This window comes from Diadema antillarum, unplaced genomic scaffold (assembly GCF_040938485.1).
Source record: "Diadema antillarum isolate AM-2024a unplaced genomic scaffold, OU_Dant_1.0 seq00000792_RagTag, whole genome shotgun sequence".
NCBI lineage: Eukaryota > Metazoa > Echinodermata > Echinoidea > Diadematoida > Diadematidae > Diadema > Diadema antillarum.
Genome location: NW_027271679.1, coordinates 177,315 through 190,239, shown reverse-complemented (window position 1 = coordinate 190,239; position 12,925 = coordinate 177,315). Strand labels below are relative to the sequence as shown.

At 39.1% G+C, this 12,925-nt stretch overlaps 1 protein-coding gene across 1 annotated transcript; it reads left to right on the top strand.

Moving 5' to 3' along the window:
* Nucleotides 1-1,036: 1,036 nt before the first annotated feature.
* Nucleotides 1,037-12,621, top strand: LOC139739274 (uncharacterized). The gene is made up of 10 exons (XM_071649883.1): nt 1,037-1,453; nt 2,556-2,703; nt 3,979-4,251; nt 6,031-6,126; nt 6,466-6,596; nt 7,314-7,402; nt 9,130-9,388; nt 10,540-10,698; nt 11,240-11,335; nt 12,067-12,621. The coding sequence occupies exons 1-10, from the start codon at nt 1,037-1,039 to the stop codon at nt 12,619-12,621; spliced, it is 2,223 nt and encodes a 740-aa protein (XP_071505984.1).
* The last annotated feature ends 304 nt before the right edge of the window (nt 12,622-12,925 follow it).

Genomic DNA, 12,925 nt, shown 5'->3' with positions numbered 1-12,925 from the left:
TATAAATATGCGATGTGCCAGTGTGTTTGTTTAGCTCTTTGTATATATATATATATATATATATATATATATATATATATATATATAGGAAGGAGGAACCAGCGGACGTTGCAGTCGCTCACTTTAATTGAATTTAATATCAATACCGAGCTTTCGACCTTTTTACGGGTCTTCGTCACGGCTTTGAATATATATATTAGATAAACATAATTTATTTCTGTGTGATAAAGTTGTTTTATAAGCCGTTATCTAAATACACCCGGTTATACTTTTAAAAAGCCCTGCAATACTAATGCAGGCTTGCTCATAATTATATTAGATTTTATTCGACTCTTCTTATATACAACGTATCATCACACTTATTCAACAGCAGGTTGAAAGAAGACTGCAATATCATAACACAGTGTAAGAGACACCGTTCTGATATCGAAGAGTGAACATGGTGATGTGAAGCTGCACATCACTTATTTGATCTTACGAGGATGGTATGAGAACTTACATTTAATGGCGTCCACCTGCCATTTGTATGTAGGTCTATCTCACCGGAACGAAAGTCCCTTCTCATTTACCTAGAACACAAAGGCCTTCTCTACGACAGCCCGTTCGCATGAATTGATTCTAGCGAGAGTACAATGGGCTCTGTCCTGCCCTTTTCATGAATATTCATTGTATTGCAGAAAAAGAGGCGGTCGAGGATATATCGATCCCCCGGCTATTCTTACAATCCCTTCTTCCGTTAACCCCAAGGGACAATACTCAATAAAGGAGAGAAGCGGCCACAAACTGTGACGGCATGTAATCTAGAGCAGCGCCTTGGATACGCTTTTAGTCCCATGCCTGCACGGTGTAAACAACGTTCTTGAATCTTTGCGCGTTTTCCTTGAAATCATTTCGTCAGACTTGCCTCATGTACACGGATTAGCAGTAGCATCTGCTTCTTGCTAACATATTATTATAAGAGAACGGACTCGCTTGACTTTTAAGAAGCAGGATGTTTCACATTCGGCGGTAGACCAAGGCTAGAAATCACCACGGAATGGGCACGAAACATTCCAAGGTTGAAAGCACCCCGACCACAGACAGCAAGCCTGGCGTGGATCACCGCGAAGTGCCGAAGCAGGGCGCCTCGGCGTTGCGGCCCGGCGGGACCAACAATGACAAAGGGAAGAAGAAGCGAAGGAAGACTCTCGACCCCCAGCTGTACGAGGGCTTCGATTTCGCCAACAAGACGAAGGTGGAGGAGAAACTAAAAAACAGCTCCCTCGATGTCAGGAATAATTTCTCTCCATCACTAAAGTCGCTGAGGTCGAATGCGACCGTCTCCGATGCCAGCTGGTACACGGACAACAGCTCCATCGAGCTCATCCAGTACGAGGATTTTGAATATCCCTTCGAGAACGTCGTGTTCGAAGGAGGAGGTAACAAGGGCCTCGCGTATGCAGGAGCTGTTAGGGTAAGTTTGCAACTTTTCCCCTCATATTTCCCTATTTTCTTCTTCCTCCTCCTCCTCCTCCTCCTCCTTCTCCTCCTTCTCCTCCTTCTCCTCCTCCTCCCCCTCCTCCTCCTCCTCCTCGTGGCTTTGTTCTTCTTCTTCTACTCTGTCTTTACCTTCTTGTCCCTCTTCCTAAATGAACACTATTTATCCATTCATAATTTCATTTCAAAGTGGAAACTTCTTAGAGATAATTATGAGACAAGATTATGCCCTTGGTGATCGTATCCGAGTACAAACACGTAAATTGACGTGCTGCTTTGTTCATGCTTAGATAGAAATAACATAAACTGCCATTTTAAAGGGGATGGCTAGTAACCGATCAGTGGGAATCAGTGGGAATGCTGGAGGATGATTGTTCCGATCCTTGTGGAATTCATTTAAAAGTACATTATATATCTTTTGTTGTGTGGAAAATCATTTGCTTCAGAATGGTCTCATATTCAAGTAATGTGCAGTTTAATGTCTCCAGGTTAGCGTGCCTGGTCAGTGACGGGGCATTGCACATTACTTGAATATGAGACCGTTCTGAAGCAAATAATTTTCACACAACAGTATTAAGTAGATATATAATGTACATGTACTCTTAAATGAATTCCACAAGGATTGGAACAATCATCCCTCAGCATTCCCACTGATTCTCACTGATTGGTTACTAGCCATCCCCTTTAAGAACTTGTTTTAGCACTTACTTAGTGAGATGTTTCGAAGATCTCTGCATTGTACTAGTATGGAAACTTAACGAAAAAAAAGGCCGTCCATTAATGCAACCCTCAATATTCTCTATGACATCTAAAGTGTTTTTTTTTTTAAGCTATTGTTGTCGATTGACCAGACAAATGGATCTAATTTCAGTCGAGCTTTTTTCCGTCTTTTCTTATAATGAGATTCAAAAGGACTAGATAGATATAATTTGCAGACGATATCATGGCATTGAGGACAACAGCAAGTTTAATGGCAAAATATAGACAAAAAGATTACCAACAATTTTCATATTTCCCCGTTGTCTATTGGTCGAATTCAACGTTTGCAAAATGAATAAGTTGTTATTTTCATCCGACAGGAGTTTGAAAGGGTCGGAATATGGAAGAACATTCGTCGGCTGTGCGGTGCCAGTGCGGGTGCCATGTGGGCGACTCTCCTTGCGATCGGCTACAACTCTTACGAGATCGAGGAGTTTCTGGGTCTGAACTTGAGAAAAGTTTTTCTTGGTGAGTAGTAACTCAAGTCATTTTTCGCAGAGTACAACGATGAGTTGTGCTCTACCCTTGAAGTATGTGTCTCACATGACCATGTATACTCTATGCCTCTTTATATCCATGATATATGATGTGAGCTATATGTACTTGTACATGTAGGCTTCGAGATTTAACGCTCCCAAATACGTACAATTGTATCTCAAACCCCCCCCCCCCCCCCCCCGGAAAGGTCGTTTGTCTTAAGGTAACGCCTAGTTACAATATATTCAATGTTTGTGTCTTATGTTGTATCCATTATCATTGACAGTGAATTTATACTGATAGGGCGGGAAAGATTAAGTCGAAATGACACAGTATGACTAAAATGTATATTGCATTTTGGTGACAGCATTTACTGTAATTGCGAAGTTACAATGTTCATACTCATGTACACGCTATACACTCCTTCGGGGAGGAATGCACAGGGCCAAAGTGGACAACACTCATGTCTTTCAAAAGAGGTTCCTATTTCGAATCCCGTCAAGTGCTTGTACATCCTTGGACAAAATGTTTTACATGCAACAGGTTTCTCTCGACCCAGGTGTATAAATGGGTATCTGACAACGCTAGGGTAATAATAATGGCAGGGGCTCTGGTAGAGCAGTGCTATATGGCAACATAGAGAGGCTACGCCCGATAACGATGACCATTATCCTTATTATCATTATAATAGTGATGACGATGATGATGATGATAACAATAATAGTAATAATGATTATAATAATGATAATAATAATAACGATAATGATGTTGATAACAGTAATAACAGGATTATCATTATTGTTATTATTATTATTATTATTATTATATTATTTTTATTTTTATTTTTATCATTACTATCATTATTATTATATTATCTATTTTTATAGTAATAACAGGGTTATTATCACTATCATTATTGTTATTATTATTGTTATTCTATTATTTCTTTTTACTTATTCAAATCACTCACTCGATCTGGTCATCTACAGTCGTTGGTTACGATCAGGCTGGTCCGTGGTATTGTGTGATCAGAAATTAAGATATTTAGGTCGCTCCGCTGGCGGCTGAACAAATACTTACCCTCGTTTCTTAGGTATAGCATTCGTTAGATGAGCTGTGCTCTCGGGGTAAAATCATTTGCTTTTTTTTTTCCTCAGACTCACTGATATGCCCCTCGCGCTTTCTATAAGGATGTTCTTTTACACGGCGCAATTATTTTCTTAAGGCTGACAATATTGTATATATATATTCCTTTTTGTCTGCCAGATGCACCGTGTGGTTCCTGTAGTCTCTTGCCGAACCTTCTACGTCACTTCGGTTGGCACCCTGCAAGGGCGCTGTTCGAATGGTTTGGTGACCGACTGGAGGAGATGCTTGGCGATGCAGACGCCACGTTCCGCGATCTGTACAAAGCGAAGAACATAGAGCTGTGTATCGTTGTAACGAACCTCTCGCTGATGAGCGCCGAATATTGTCACGTGAAGACCGTACCCAACATGCCGATAAGGACTGCAGTGCGGATGTCGCTGGCGATCCCTGGTAAGATTACTGCAGTAGTGAAGTGTGTGTGCCTGTGCGTGTGTGTGTGGTTTTTTTAAAAGATGTTTTAATCATATAGACCGATTGACAGTCATTACTTTCAGACTACTAACTCATACCAATTGATTGTGGGAACCTGGTATCTCCCTTACAATCTATTAGGGATTTAAAGTGAAAACGTAGTTCCCGTATGGCTGCAGAATTTGTCGAGTTTTGCTCGAAAATGTACATGCATAAAAAATGTATGATAAAACGCTATGATGTAACACCAGGTGGGTAACGACAAAATGCGTAATATCAACCAAAACCAGCTTCGCCGGAAGTATTACAATCTCAGAGCTTGTCCGATCGTGTTTACTGCGTGTGCGTGATGTTTCATATTCGATTTCATCGATACATCGTCCCATAGCGGTATCCACTGCGAGCGAGAGTGAAGTATAATTCGACCATCACGTACTAGCAGACTTCGACATATCCACTACTGAGCGGGGAGGGCGCTTCAGCAATAAAAGTCGGTATACCGACTTTTGCTATCATTTCTGAAAATACTACAAAATAACTCATTATCACGGCAAATTGCGTCTGCTAGACAAGTTTCTTGATATAACTTTTTGATATATTGTAAGTAAATTCCAAATGATGGGAGATGGATTTTGAGCCCTTGCAAGTACTATGTTTTAGCTTTAAAGGCATACATACCATAATATGCAGATAAAACAAAAACTATTAATGCTGTAATATAGGCCTACTGTAGTTATAAATTGTGAGTCAGGGATAGAAACAACCACTGTAAAGTTTTGAATCCGCTTAATCGCTGTAAAGCGTTGCTAAATACACAAAATGTGAACAATACCTATAATAAGAATGTTTCCAGACTTAACCGTGTAGAGTAACGGTTTTTTGAGAAAAACACTGATATCTCCATAAAACTTTAGACTTTATTGCGAAACTTTTTTTATGATAGGATGTTTTGTGACACAACAAACCTACAGATATACATCAAATGTGATATCTTTAAACATTTTGGAAGTCACTACTCCTATAGGTAAATAGGACCTCTCGGCGAACCTTTTTAAATTTTGTGCATTACATTATGAATTTGTGTATGTGTGCTTTAATGCTTGTCTGTTTCTGTGTACCCAAACCATCGTAATGTCATGATATGTAATGCGTAAATCAAACTGTTCAGTCTACAAACACGATTTTGTGTGTCAACAAAAGCGTGGCATGCGAAGCAAAGATAATGATAACATTAACCACGAACAAGATTACGATATTACAATGATAATGATAGTAGTAAAACAAAGTTAAGTAGCGATGAGTAATTACAGTCCTACAATTCATACTTGAAGAAAGGTTCTTTATTGTCATAGATTTTGAGCTACAGAAGTAAATGTTATTGTCGTTCATCCAGTTTTCGTTGCACTAACGGCACCAACGATCAAGCATTGACTGTTCACCTGCAACACATACAATATTACTTTGTGTCCAGTTTTATGAACGTACAGTTGTAGGCCTACACCCAGTACTTAATTTTCCTTCTATCATTAAACAAAAAGATATTGTTAATCCCTGAATTTTTAGATTAGAATGTGTGTAAGTGAGTATGTAAGCATGTATGTGTGTGTGTGTGTGTGTGTGTGTGTGTGTGTGTGTGTGTGTGTGTGTGTGTGTGTGTGTGTGTGTATGTGTGTGTGTATGTCCTGCATATGTAGTGCTTTGGGATGTCTTTCGTTTTTCTGAAGGAAAATGTCATTGTTTCTTCCACTCATAATGTAGGTCTGTTCGGTGCTGTCAGAAGCAGGCAGTCCGGCTCAATTGATTACTACGTCGATGGTGGCGTCCTTTGCAATTACCCAATCCATGCTTTTGACGGTAAGTATGATGTATTGTATACGTGTACGGTATGATGCTAAATGGGGCTCCACTGATTTGATAATATACTGCTAGCAAACAAGAGAAAAATTGCAGGCCAGTCGTAGTGATTATTGTCTTATTCAGCTGTATTCTGTGAAAAAGAAATGTACTACCTGAACAAAATGATTTTATTTCGCTCTGTTTTGATTCAAATTTTTTGTGATGAGTTTCAAATATCAACTTACTATAAGCTTGTAAGTCGTTGATATAGTAAAGTGAACAGAATGATTGCGACCCCCAAAAAGGTAGACTTGGATACCTAAGTTTGACCTCGGTATTATTTTTGTGTTGATAAAGGCTGGTGGCTGTCTATGGACCCCGAGGACAGTATGTTGCGGAGGCTTTGTCCCCTGGAAGACATCGGACGACTCTGGGATAAGAAGGAGAGATTCGGCACCAACAACCCGAAGACCATAGGTCTGCTGCTGGTAAGATTGAGTCCCGTGGCTCTGAAACCCATAAGGGACCTTCTATGCACAAAAAAAGATAATAATAACAACAACAACAACAATGATAATAATAATAATAATAATAATAATAATAATAATGATAATAATAATAATAATGATAATAATAATAATAATAATAATAGTAATGATAATAATGACAATGAAAAAATAACTACGGACGATTTTACACAATTGCAGTAGAGAATAGAGTGCTTGAAAGAAAACTAGGAACAATTGCTGATGACAAAAAAAAGAAGCTACCATGATCAAAAACAAACAAACATATTATCTTTGATACTGGCACAAAAAACAACAACAACAATACAGTAATGTTGGTCAATGATCGCATGTCTAAAAAAAAAAAAAAAACTTTATTTTCATACCTGTACTTCATAATCTCAATTTAACATAATGATGTACGGCAAATATGTGATATTATCACACATTATGTAAAACATTAAAGTGACGATTTTATACCATGCAGAAAAAGAGCTAGCTTAGGGGAAGTGTCCGAAATCCTACCAACAAGCCACTGACCTATTTCGCAAGATGTAACAACAGAAAAAAGTCGGACATATCGCGATGAACTTTCGATATGCATTGGAGAAGTAAGGCGTAGTAAAGCACGATACAATGTACAGTCAAAATATATATTACAAACTAATTACGGAATTTTCTCGATTTTTGCATTTCCAGTACAGCAGCGATGAACCCGACATTATGGTGGCGAAACTCCTCAAGCGCAAGGTGTTCAAATCCATGCGACCGAACACAAAGTTGTCCAAGTAAGTGCAGCGTTCATCACTCATAGGACATTGGTGCCGTTACGTTTTTATTTTTTGCACTGTTTTTCATATTTTCGTCTCAGAGTCTTTTTTTTCCTGCTTCCTTTCCCCCTTAACGATATAGCTCCTTAATTTCTTTACTATGTCTTTGTGTATGACATAAAATTAACCAATATACTGCTCTGTTAACCCCAAAAGCCTGGGGGTTGAATAAACACCCCCCCCGACATTTTTCGCGACTATGCCGCCGCGCGATTTTTTTTTTGATCGCGCCGTTCGCTGACTTTTTACTTTCAAGTCGCACGCATCTTTTGACACCATTTTCGCGAAAATCGCGCATACCGTTACGACGCTGTATGACCGTTCATACATGCCTGTCAGACCGAAAATGGCTCAAAAACGTGATTTTGTGTGTAAAGTCTATGCAAATGGAGTTTTCTCACCTTATTCATAAAGATATGAATATTTTCACTTAAATAGCCTGAAATCAATTAATTTTGGCATAATTACGCTTAAAAAAAGGTTCTCTAATGAATATTGCAAAAAGAAAATGATAAAACAAACGGTCGAGAAAACTAAGAAATACATAAGAAACTTATAAAACAATAAAATACATAAGAAACTAAAGTTTGATACCAGATTTTTGTAAGGACATTGTCAGGAATGCTACAAAGAATGTTATCACCGAAAATTAGGATTCTAGGAGCTTTACTTGCTGATTTAGAGCAAAATGTATGATTTTATGCATATATTAGCATAATTAATCAATATAATGAAAATTTACATTTCTAATGTGGTACATTACACCACAGGTAATACATGCGCCAATTTTCATGTCGATTGCGAGAGCGATGGCTGAGATCTCGGGGGGTGAATCAACCCCCCCCCCCCCCCCCCCCCCTTGGCCACAGAACACCCCAAAAACCCGGCCTGGTTAGGGTTAAGACATTACGTGCGTCAATCTTTCCGGATTATTTTTTCTTCTCCCTGCAGCTACAAAGCCAAAATAGAGAAAAGACCTAAGTGTCTGCTTACAATAAAGTACTTCGCGTTTCTGATTGTCATTTATCAACATTCTTTATAAATTTGATGTAACGTGAAAATCCTGCTATTTGTGCCGTGATTTTATGCTAGTTTCTAGTACTGCTATTATTACTATTTATATTTTTTCTTTTAGAATTTTGAATGCTAAGAATCAATATGGCTTAAAGTACATGATTACTTACAGTTTTTATTTGAATAATATCTAAAAGTCAACTTTTTTGCGTACTCAAATATTTGGTCACACTGTTACTATTCTGTCTTACCCTGTGCCCTGTCCAACTTTCCTCTATCTCTTTAATTCGTCATCTCTTATTGGCACTGTGATACATTTTGAAATGTTTTCTCATTTGTGTGTGCGTATATGTGTGTGTGTGTGCGTGTGTGTAAGGTAATGAACTACTCATGTATGTACGTGTGTGTGTGTTTGTCAATTCTTATCTTTTATTTTTTGTGAACATTTTCCATGTTACAATTAATTTGTATGGATTTTGAATAATTTTCATTCCTTGTAGATGATTTCGTAAGCATTTGCTTTGTTTAAAAAGTTCAAAACCTTGTTGGAAGCCAGCTTATAGCTGAAAACAGTGGTCATCCGTGATTTAAAATGAAATAAGCCGACAAAGATTTCATGATGAATGATTTTCTGAACTGATAGATGAATATCATTGTTGCTCATCGAACAGACAACGGATGAAGATGAAGGAGATGAGAGATGCAGCATTTCGTGAACACCACCTCGTCACGGCAGCGATGTCCAGCTTCCTCCAACTCCTGCGCGACTGCGACCTCGACCGGAGCGGCGCGATCACGAGGCAGGAGCTGAAGGACGCCTTCGCCAAGGGCGGCGATGTCTTCAACGAGGACCAGAGGCGGGACCTCTTCGGGGCAAACTATGAGGTCGACGACATCTTCGACTTTCTGAACTGCGACGAGGACGACGAGGTATGAAAAATACTCCTTTTGCCAGCCTTCGCAAATTTTACTTACCTCATACTGCCACTACTGTACAATATTCATGTCAATTTTCTCTTTGCTTTAAGTGCGTTCTTTTACTCTTTAATTGCTGGCATTTTACAAAATAATAAAAAAAGACTTTGCTGTGGAACTTATAGTTTCACCTTGATTACAATATTTGTGAAAAATACGTTATCAAGATGATATGTCACGATGGATGTGCATAAGATTAACAATTCTACAAATGAACTCTAGGTCGGCAGTTTCTAATTACTGTTGAGAATTACACCGTTTGTTTTTTCATTTCCATCTGAGAAGATGGCTGGATTGCCCATATTCAGCAACTTTAAGCTGGTCTTCCATGGGGTCCAGTTGGATGTGATGTGGAACCACTTCACCGGGTTAAACACCCTGCTCTTTGCGATGAATGAATGAAGCGGGATCTTTTACGTGCATGAGTTGTACACTCTCTCATACACGGGACCTCCATTTTATGTCCTATCCGAGGGACAAAGTGTTTTGCCTCTTGCTGGGAGGGGACGGTATGATTACACACAACATCACAACATTGCTCAGTCCAGACTCGGGTTCGAATGCGGGCCCTTAGGATCGTGAGGCAGATTCTCTACCGACTGAGCCAACTCGCCGGCCGTTTGAATGATAATGATAAAAGAAAGCGTTCTTATAGAGAAGGCTTAAAGGGATGGTACAGTATTGATGGAGATGAGAATTGGGCTTTTAACTTTTTGTGAGATACCAAGAAAACACTTATGACATAGTAAAGAGCATGTCATTTTCAGAGGAATTCAAAGTTTATTTGATGAAAATCGGGTTTGGAATGATTGAAACATCCAAAAACAAAGTAAAACAAAGCGATCGTAATAAAGTGTTGGTCATTGCTCTTTTTTGGATATCTCAGCCATTTTTAGAACCAATTTTCATCAAATAAACGTTAAATTCCTCGTAGAATTACATGCTCTTTCACATTTCATAACATGTTTCTCACTATCTCACCAAAAACTTAATGTTACAAACCTGAAATTCGGTCTCAAACCAAAACTGTACGATCCCTTGAAGAACGAAAGCATTCACCGTTGCCCCTCTCTTTCTGTCTGTCGTCTTCCTGCCCTAATATTCAGATTTCTTTCAATGAGCTGATGGCGTTCGCAGAGCAGAACGGAGTTGCCATCCAGACAAACTTTCAGGGCTACTCTCGCCGCGACATCAACAAGGTTTCGGATTTCTTCGCAGCTCTAACGGACACGCTGTTGGTCAACGTTAAGCGATTGTTTAACTCGGTAAGCTTGTCTCAATAACTGTTTTCCCTTTCTTGGACATATGTTGGAGTTTACCATTAAACTACTGCTAGTTTCCGGTGCTTTCATCCCCTGTTAAGATGAAAGATTGTTTATCCTGTACTGTTAATGTAATCCCAAAATCTGATTGTTGGTAACACAATTGTGATTGGACAAACTTTGAGTAGTTCGTTTGGACGGAATTGAAGCAACAGTACCAAAATGGACAATCTGAGAGAACTGATATGCGCAAAAAACAGAACGAAGGAAATATCAAGTTTCGTGTTTGTTTTTACGGTTGTCGAAATCCATGAAATTACGTCATTGTACGTCTGGTCATATAAGATTTACTCGCCTTGCCAGAAATTACAAGGACAACTATGATAAATAATATGTAATCCATACGATTATGGATGCGTTTGTTCCCATGTGAGCAACATGCACTATTCAAGACATGCCTGGAATGCATTTCTTGTACGTATGCAGTGTGTTAACTCAAATTTCGTTGTCATCAGTTTTGTTTCATTTTGTTTTATCCACGAAGGACGATGACATTGAACGCACCATTGGGATCGACACAGTCTACATTGGAACGACGGATTTTAAACTCGAGGATGGAGACAAACAGTTTCTAATTCAAGTAAAGTCAACTTCCTCTCTTTCTCTCTTTCTGTGTTACTATATATATATATATACATATATATAATTATATATATATATATATATATATATATATATATATATACATCTTCAACTATCTCTCTCTCTTTTAGCTTGGTCATATGGATTTAAATTTACCATCTTTGCCAGGGGAATTAATCAAAGGCAACTGAAAGAAAAAAAAATGTTTCGGATCCCTTCATGTTGCCCTTCAAGTGTCCAACAACAAGTCTCTTGGTGCTCTCATGGTGCTTTTTAAAATGATTCTTTCTGCGATAAAAAAACAATAATTCCGACGTGTAAAAGATTCTTATTTGGTAACCTCTACTTGAATGCTCATGTACATTCTATGTCGTTGTATGTTATGCGAAATACTAAACATTTATGCTTTGAATATCGCTTGTTTTCTATTTTTTACTTCATGGCATTGTTACTCTATTGATTAAATTCCATCACATTGTCTTTGTGCGATGATTATCTCCTTGCCCTTATTTGGAAAATACTAAATGAAAATTTATTCTGACAACCCCCCCCCCCTTTAAAAAATGTCAGCACTGGATAGCGAATCTGATGTAAAGAAAATTTATAGCACCATTGTTTACCCTTGACATTCTTAATTCAGTTAAGCTTTGGTTATGACATTTATCTTAATCAATATAGACTGGGCGTAAGAGTTGACGTTTCCCCCTATTCGAATGTTATACCATACAGCAAGGCGAACGTGCTGTGCGGTCCTATCTACGTCACTACGTGCGCCTGAACGACCCACCGTTGAAAGCAGCGTTACGGGGCGGGAGCGTTACGGAGAGCACGTTCCTGTACGACGAAGCGAAACAAAAGACTGATCAGAGACAACACGCCGCGGAGGCGCAGCCGTGCTCGTCCGCCGCTCCTCTCACCGAATCTAACCTACGCGCGCACGAACAAATTGAAACGGAGCGCACGTCTGAACATGATGGCTCGACGAGCACCAGCGAACATTTTGCGGCACAAGTACAAGTAACGACACCACGTGAGCTTCCGCCTCTCAGGGTTGTTCCGCCTTCAGTACGCCTACAACGTCCAGAGGAATCTCCGGCAGATGTCGACGTCGCCAACGCTGGACATTCTTCGTCGCCTAGGTACGGAGAACTGCAACAAAGCGATGGTACACCTTCCCGGAATGCCTCTCCAAGATCTGATGATGGCCGTCAGTTGGTTAAGGTAAAGCGGGGAACCCGACTAGCTGAAGTCCATAATGGCTCGTTCGACGTTCACGAGTTATAGCTCTATAAATTAGTATTCAATCCTCTTAACTGTTACTTGCCTATCTATAAAACCCTTGGAATTACACAAGGTTTCTTCTTTAGACGGTTTTAGATTTGCCTATTTTGGGGAATTCTTCCTTCGTGAAACAGAATTTAATGTATCGTGTATTTCTCAGTTCATCGCCTATCAATGAGTTATATATACATGTAATTAAATATCAGTCAGAATTGGAAAACATGACCCGGGCAAAATATCATGTCAATGTCAGCAGAAGACAAATTACCCTTCGCCAGATTACTTGATGTCATCTGAAAGTTGTTAT

Coding starts and splice junctions, on each gene's coding strand:
- LOC139739274 (XM_071649883.1), top strand. CDS start 1,037: ATGGGCACGAAACATTCCAAGGTTGAAAGCACCCCGACCACAGACAGC. Junction 7,403..9,129: donor CCGAACACAAAGTTGTCCAA/GTAAGTGCAGCG, acceptor CTCATCGAACAG/ACAACGGATGAAGATGAAGG. Junction 11,336..12,066: donor ACAAACAGTTTCTAATTCAA/GTAAAGTCAACT, acceptor TATACCATACAG/CAAGGCGAACGTGCTGTGCG.